Source organism: Prunus dulcis, chromosome 1 (genome assembly GCF_902201215.1).
Source record: "Prunus dulcis chromosome 1, ALMONDv2, whole genome shotgun sequence".
Taxonomy (NCBI): Eukaryota; Viridiplantae; Streptophyta; class Magnoliopsida; order Rosales; family Rosaceae; genus Prunus; species Prunus dulcis.
The window spans coordinates 37,295,072-37,303,133 of record NC_047650.1 but is presented as its reverse complement, the minus strand read 5'-3'; the positions used below and the strand labels follow the sequence as shown (position 1 = coordinate 37,303,133).

The 8,062-nt window shown below is 38.2% G+C and overlaps 1 protein-coding gene across 1 annotated transcript in view; it reads left to right on the top strand.

Moving 5' to 3' along the window:
• LOC117619422 (premnaspirodiene oxygenase-like) overlaps positions 1-5,764 on the top strand; it is a 6,302-nt gene extending 538 nt beyond the window's left edge. Inside the window, exons 1-3 of the mRNA XM_034349378.1 lie at positions 1-7; positions 4,558-4,951; positions 5,144-5,764. The exon at positions 1-7 is cut by the window's left edge and continues 538 nt beyond it. Of these exons, the coding sequence (XP_034205269.1) occupies positions 1-7; positions 4,558-4,951; positions 5,144-5,764 (1,022 nt within the window). The remainder of the gene's footprint in view (positions 8-4,557; positions 4,952-5,143) is intronic.
• Positions 5,765-8,062: the final 2,298 nt, after the last annotated feature.

The window sequence follows — 8,062 nt, the reverse complement described above, 5'->3', positions numbered from 1 at the left end:
ATCTCAGGTTATTTGAGTTTTCTAAATTTCCAACATCTGGTATCAGAGCCCCCATTGGGCTTGATTAAAATTCTCCAAAAAGCATCAGCTTTCTTGTCTTGCAGCAGCAAGGACTGATGGCATCCGACAAGGTTCAAGAGAACTACGTGCAGCCAGCCATACCTCGCTTTGATGGTCATTATGACCATTGGAGCATGTTAATGGAGAATTTTCTGAGATCCAAAGAGTATTGGACTCTTATTGAAGATGGAATTGCTGAACCAGCAGAAGGAGCGGTGTTGACAGAAGCGCAACAGAAAAGACTTGATGAATAGAAATTGAAGGACCTGAAATTGAAAAACTACCTCTTCCAAGCGATTGATCGATCCATTTTGGAGACTATTCTCTAGAAGGAAACTTCCAAGCAGATATGGGAGTCTATGCAGAAAAAGTATCAAGGTTCCACTAAGGTGAAGCGTGCACAGCTTCAAGCACTTCGAAAAGATTTTGAAACTCTTCACATGAAACCAGAAGATTCTGTTGATGAATACTTCTCAAAGGCGATGGCAATTGCAAGTAAGATGCGGCTTCATGGTGACAAGATGGATGATGTCACAATCATTGAAAAAATCTTGCGTTCAATGTCGCCAAAGTTTAACTATGTTGTTTGTGCAATTGAGGAAGCAAATGACATTGAAACAATGTCAATTGATGAACTCCATAGTTCACTGTTGGTGCATGAGCAGAAATTTAAAAGTCAGGATACTACAACAGAGGAAAAAGCTTTGAAAAGCTCCACCAGCAATGAATCCTCATCATGGAGAGGTTCCGGTCGTGGTCGAGGTAGAGGCCAAGGAAGAGGAAGAGGCAGAGGAAATTTCGATTCCAGAGGCAGAGGCAGAGGCAGAGGTCAATATAGACAACAAAGCCATCATGAGTCTAAACACGACAAATCACAGATTGAGTGCTATAGGTGTGGCAAGTACGGTCACTATCGCTCTGAATGCTACACTAACATGTCTAAAGAAAAGGGTGAGGCATCAAACTTTACTCAATGAGATGAAGAAACTCTTCTTATGGCTTGTGATACAAAGGAGGAATCCCGTTCCAATTCGTGGTACATTGACTCAGGGTGTAGCAATCATATGTGTGGGAGTAAGTATGACTTTCATCATTTAGATGATTCATTTCATACTACTGTGAAATTTGGTGATGATTCTTTGATTTCAGTGATGGGGAAGGGTGATATCCAAATCAAAGCAAAGGATAACTCTCTTCAGACCATTTCTAATGTGTATTATGCTCCTGCCTTAAAAACCAATTTGCTTAGCATTGGCCAGCTGCAAGAGAAGGGCTATGTGATCACCATCAAAGAAGGCACTTGTGAGATCAGTGATCCAAGAAGAGGAACGATTGCTCAAGTAGAGATGACAAAGAATCGATTGTTTCCTTTGTCAATACAAAAATATGTTCAAGCTTGTCTGACTGCCAAGGTTGAAAATATGGCGTGGCTTTGGCATTTCCGATATGGTCATCTCAATTTTAATGGTCTGAAGACATTGCACAAGAAGAATATGGTAACTGGTCTCCCAGAAATTGATTCTCCTGCTCAAATTTGTGAAGAATGTATGATCGGAAAGCAGCATCGTGAGTCCTTTCCAAAAGAGAAGGCCTGGAGAGCTCAGCAACCTTTGGAGCTGGTTCATTCCGACATATGTGGACCCATAAATCCTGCATCAAATGGGAAAAAGAGGTATTTCATAACATTTATTGATGACTACAGTCGGAAGACGTGGGTATATTTCTTGCAGGAAAAATCAGAAGCATTTTCAACATTCAAAAGCTTCAAAGCTCGTGTTGAGCATGATGTGGGAAAGCCTATCAAAGTGTTTCGAACAGATCGTGGTGGAGAGTTCAACTCACAAGAGTTTTCTGATTTTTGTGATGTCAATGGTATTCGAAGACAGCTCACTGCAGCGTACACACCACAACAAAATGGTGTATGTGAGAGGAAGAATCGCACAATTCTAAACATGGTTCGCTGCATGTTGGCCAAGAGAAACATTCCAAAACTTTTCTGGCCAGAGGCGGTGAATTGGAGCATTCATGTGTTGAATCGAAGTCCCACTCTAGTTGTCAAGAATATGACACCTGAGGAAGCGTGGAAGGGACACAAACTAGCAGTGGATCATTTTAAAATCTTTGGCTGCATAGCCTATGCTCATGTCCCTGACAAGAAGAGGAAGAAATTGGATGACAAGGGTGAGAAGTGTGTATTTCTTGGGATTAGTGACCACTCAAAAGCCTATAAGTTGATAAATCCTGTCACAAAGAAGATCATCATCAGTCGAGATGTGGTGTTTGATGAAGACAATGCGTGGGATTGGACTGAAAATGGCACAGGACACAAGCAAATTCCTGTAAGCTTTGATGAAGAAAAAGACGCTTTAGGGATTGCAGAGCCACTGCAATCCTCTAACACTCCAACCACTGAACTAAATGAGGTGCAACCATCTAGTCCACGACCATCACGCACAAGGAAAAGGCCTGCATGGCTGCAAGATTATGAGGTCAATGGAATTAATTGTGATTCTGAAGAAGAACTCAGTCATTATGCCTTATTTTCATATTGTGATCCTGTGTCATTCCAAGATGCTGTCCAAGAATCAAAATGGCAAAAAGCCATGGCCGAGGAGATCAAGGCAATTGAGAAAAATAAAACGTGGGAATTGACATATCTTCCCCAAGGACAGAAAACCATTGGTGTCAAGTGGGTCTACAAGACGAAGTTCAATGAAAATGGAGAAGTTGATAAGTACAAAGCACGCCTAGTTGCAAAAGGCTACAAGCAAGAGTATGGTGTTGATTACAAAGAAGTCTTTGCTCCCGTAGTGAGACTTGATACCATTCGTTTGGTTCTTTCACTTGCTGCACAGAATGCTTGGCCCATCTTTCAGTTAGATGTGAAGTCCGCCTTCCTTCATGGCGATCTGCAGGAGCAGGTATATGTAGACCAACCCCCTGGTTATGTGAAGCAAGGGCATGAAAATATGGTATATAAGTTGAAAAAGGCATTATATGGACTGAAACAAGCACCCCGAGCTTGGTATAGTCGTATAGATGCTTATTTTTTGAGGCAAGGTTTTCAAAAATGCCCATATGAGCATACACTGTTTATAAAAATTGGAGATGAGGGGAAGATACTCATTGTATGCTTATATGTGGATGATTTGATCTACACAGGAAACCATGAGGCCATGTTTGATGATTTTAAGCATTCTATGATGAATGAATTTGACATGTCAGATTTAGGATTGATGCATTACTTTCTTGGCATTGAAGTGGTACAATCTGTTGGTGGTATTTTTATTTCACAGAAAAAATATGTCCAGAGTATTTTGGACAGGTTTGAAATGCAGAATTGCAACTCAGTTGGTACTCCAACTGAACTGGGATTGAAGCTGACTAAGAATCCTGGAGGAAAGAAAGTTAATGGTACGCTATTCAAGCAAATTGTTGGCAGCCTCATGTACCTCACAGCAACCAGACCTGACATAATGCATGCTGTAAGTCTTATTAGTCGGTACATGGAAAATCCAATGGAGTCTCACCTTATGGCTGCAAAAAGGATATTCAGATATTTGCAAGGGACTAAGGAGTACGGAATTTTCTACAAGAAGGAGAAGATGTCTAATTTGTTGGGTTACACTGATAGTGATTATGCAGGTGATCCAGATGATTGTAAAAGTACATCAGGCTATGTGTTTATGATGGGGACAGGAGCAATATCATGGTCTTCCAAGAAGCAGCAAATTGTTACTCTCTCAACCACAGAAGCTGAATTTGTGGCTTCAACTACATGTGCTTGTCAAGCCATATGGTTGAGAAGATTACTAGAAAAATTATACTTCCAGCAGCAAGGTCCTACTCTTATTTACTGTGACAACATCTCAGCAATCAAAGTTGGGAAGAATCCTGTTCTACATGGAAGAACTAAGCACATCCATGTGAGATTTCATTTTTTGCGTGATCTTTGCAAAGATGGAATCATTGATTTAAATTATTGCAAGAGTGAAGATCAGATTGCAGACATTATGACCAAGCCACTCAAGTTACCCGTGTTTGTGAAGTTGAGGAATTTGTTAGGGGTGTGTTCCAGGAAGGATCTTGTTTAATGGTGAAGCAGCAGCAGCAACAACAAAGTTACTTGGAGACTCTTTCTAAACTGAAGTCTGAAGAACGTTCGGTTTAAGGGAGGGTGTTAGAAATTATTTATGTTATTTGTAATTCAATAAACGTGGGTTCCTATGTTTTAGGAAATCAGTTGTGGTTTACCTATTCAATAGGAGTGTTCTAGTTGTGGGATAAGTCTGTTAGTATTGGTAGTAGTGGGAGACGTCTGTTAGTGTTGTTTGTAGTGGGATGTTTAGTTGTTCATTCCATTATCTGAGTCAGTTAGCTTGTACGTATTATTTAAGCTGTGTTTCAGTCAATCAGAATTTACTTCAGTTGAACAAAAGCTTTCTATCTCAGGTTATTTGAGTTTTCTAAATTTCCAACACAACCTATCAACCTCAGCGAGATGATTTTCTCCATGCAAGACAGCATCATTGCCCGTTCAGCCTTGGGAAAAAAATGCAAATACCAACAAGAGTTTAGATCATTGATTAAGGAGGCAATCATCCTTGGAGAAGGCTTTTCTTTGCCTGATTTGTTCCCTTCCCTCAAATTCCTCCGTCACGTCACAAGGACGAAGCCTGCACTGGAGAAGATACACCGGAAGATTGACAGAATTCTTGATGAAATCATTGATGATCATCATGAGTTGAAAACAGTAAAGACCAATATTGTTGCATCTATCACCACCAGAACTGATGAAGTATTGGGTCTAGTTCATGTGCTTCTACAACTTCAGGAGTCTGGTGGCCTCCAATTTGATCTCACCTCCAACCACATAAAAGCTGTCATCCTGGTACAAGTTATATGAATTCCTTAATTTGTCGATGATTTAATTATCTTGTAACATCCTCTTGCCCGACAAATGTTTATGTTGTGAGACTATGAATCTAAATCACACACGTTCTGACAAGAATTAATATGATTTCTTTCGTGATCCCTTTTAAGAAGGGAACTATATATACATAACTAAACAAAACTTCCACAGGACATGTACTTGGCAGGAGCTGAGACTTCAGCAACAACCACAGAATGGGCAATAACCGAACTTGTGAAAAATCCAAGAGCAATGGATAAAGCACAAGCTGAGGTACGGCACCTTCTTGCAGGAAAGAGGAAAAATATTCAAGAGGAAGATATTAAGAAACTAGACTACTTGAAGTTAGTCATAAAAGAAACTCTACGGCTACACCCTCCAGCTCCCTTAATTCCAAGAGAAGCAACTCAAAGAATCAAAATTGGAGGATATGATATACCAACAGAAGCCAAAGTTCTGATCAATGCTTGGGCAATTGGGAGAGACCCAAACCACTGGGACGATGCTGATTGCTTTCTACCTGAAAGGTTTCAAGGTTCAGGTTCATCTATCGATTTTCGAGGGACCAACTTCGAATTAATTCCATTTGGGGCTGGTAAGAGAATATGTCCAGGCATCTCATTTGGAATTGCATCGGTTGAGCTTGCACTTTCTCAACTGCTCTACTACTTCAACTGGAAACTCCCAAATGGGAAAAAGGTAGAAGAGCTTGACATGACTGAGTCTTTGGGAATGACCCCTAGGAGGAGGAATGACTTGTTTGTTATCGCCACTCCCTTCGTTCCGTCGTAAATGAACATCGCGAATTATGGCATATATAGGTCTCTTGCCTGACAGTTCAGCAAAATAAAGCAACCATATTGTGCATTTATACCATACATTCAAATAAGAATCAACTAAGTAATCAATAGTGTGAATTTTCAGTTTGGAAATAATATTAATGCTTTATATTATGTTGCCCGACTATGAATCTGTGCTACATATTTATACAAAATTTCAGTGAATAAAGTGGTTTACTAGATTGACAAGCTAACAACATATATTATATGCCAAACTGTCTAGCTAGAGAACTTCCCCATATATATGTATCTATTTCGGTGGCCGAAGTTGTTGTACAACAATGGAAGGGCCATGACAAGGTTTGGCTTGGCCGGAGTTCGATACTTACAGATGACAGCCCCCTATATATTAATTCAAAGTGTTAATATTTTGCTTGTAAAAGGGATAAAGATCTTTATATGTATGTGGGTGGAATAAATAAATTTATGAATGAAATACACACATAAATAAATTTATGAATGAAATACACACATAAACAAATTTATAAATTTATGAATAGAGTTATTTGTGATTCATTAGTTAGCACTGAGAAAAACCACCTCATCAGAATGGGAGGTATCAGAATGAATTTAGATTCTCATTCCCTAATATCGTTTGTATAAATAAAATAAATGAAGAAATAACTCTAGCCCAACGGGCTAAATTGGTCTTTTCAGGTTAGTCCATGACTATGGACAAGCTAAATGAAAGTAAAACCAACAACAAATTACACAATACCGCTGAACTGAGTCTGTTCATGTTTACAAGATGGTCCCTCCAGAAACAATCAAGGGTTTTCACCAGAACTGCTCTCTGTTTTCAGATGAAATTTTAGTTAAGAAAAAAAGTTAATTGTTAAAAGGATCACTATAAAAACAGGTAAGGTGCTGGTAGTTCTACTAAAGAACAAATGAGCATAATATGGTAAAACATTCAAAATACCAGAAAATGTCTTGGTTAATATAAACATTAAGAATTGAAATTATTAATTAAAAGAGAATAATATGGTAAATTCACACTTTTTCATATTAAAAAATAATAATAAATTAAAAGAAAAATCAGAGAACACAACTACCCATTATCTTTTTTAATTCTAAAATAAATTTAAAAATTTTATTTAAAAAAATCCTCACCGATGCGGAAGCGCGTGCAGAAAGGCTAGTAACTACTGATAAGAAAATCCGTAAGCAAAACGATTATTCTACTTCAGAACTTAAACTTAGAAAACTGGAATTTCTACCTGGAATCAAAGTAAATAATACCCAAGGGTTTCAAAGCAATTTTTTTATTTTTTTTGGGTCAACAGTGATGTTTGCTGTTTTGTATATAAAATGCACTTGCAAGTTGCAACTGATTTTTTGGAATATGATTATGGAATTCAAATGACCAATTTGTTCTCTGATCAACAAGAAAAGGAAAACCTAAGTGCAGTCTAACCGTTTGTGCTTGTGGGGACTTCCCAAATTGGGTTTATAATCAGTACCCAAGCCCCAACTTGATTTTAGTCGAGGCTATCAAAATGGATAAATAAATAAAATAAAAAAATATTCCAATGGATATGTGTCCTTCTCATATGTAACTCAAACTGAGTTGGGATTCAAGTTGTAATGTTTGTCCTATTTGTTTATGTTTTTTAGAGTTTATGTATTTCAAGAACCTCCATTTGGGATTGTGTTTTTCTTGTATGTATTATGAGTTTTTACCCTGTTTTCGATGAATCATACTGTTTCCAAAAAAAAAACAATAAACAATAAACAATGGGAAACACCTATAAAAATAAGTTGGGTATGGGCCAGATAGACGTTCGTGTACATGAAATTTCACTCTTTTGTTTTCTTCTCAATAATAAAAGTGAATGATAAGAAGAAAAAATAAGTAGAAGAAAATTACTTTTATTGCAAATGTATGGTACATTAATTTTAACAAGAAAATACAAATGCAACAAGGGGACATTAACAGGTGGCTTGTCAAATCAAAGATTTTCTGAGAAATTTAGAAGGTAGTGATATTCCATTGTAAAAAGTTCGCTGGCCAAGGAAATGAATCAAATCTGTCTATAATTAGACCTCCCAACCCAACCAAGGGCACTATCCACAACAGCAAAGATCAGATGCATCCCCACCAGAGATCTCTGGGCCCCCAACTCTGTGGCCATAAACTGGAGGCTGGACATTCCCAGGGCAAAGGGGTTGAAATTCCTCAATGTGTATATAGATGTTTGCTTTTCCTCCTCCTTTTTCTTCTCTTGTACCCATGAATTATCAGCTCATT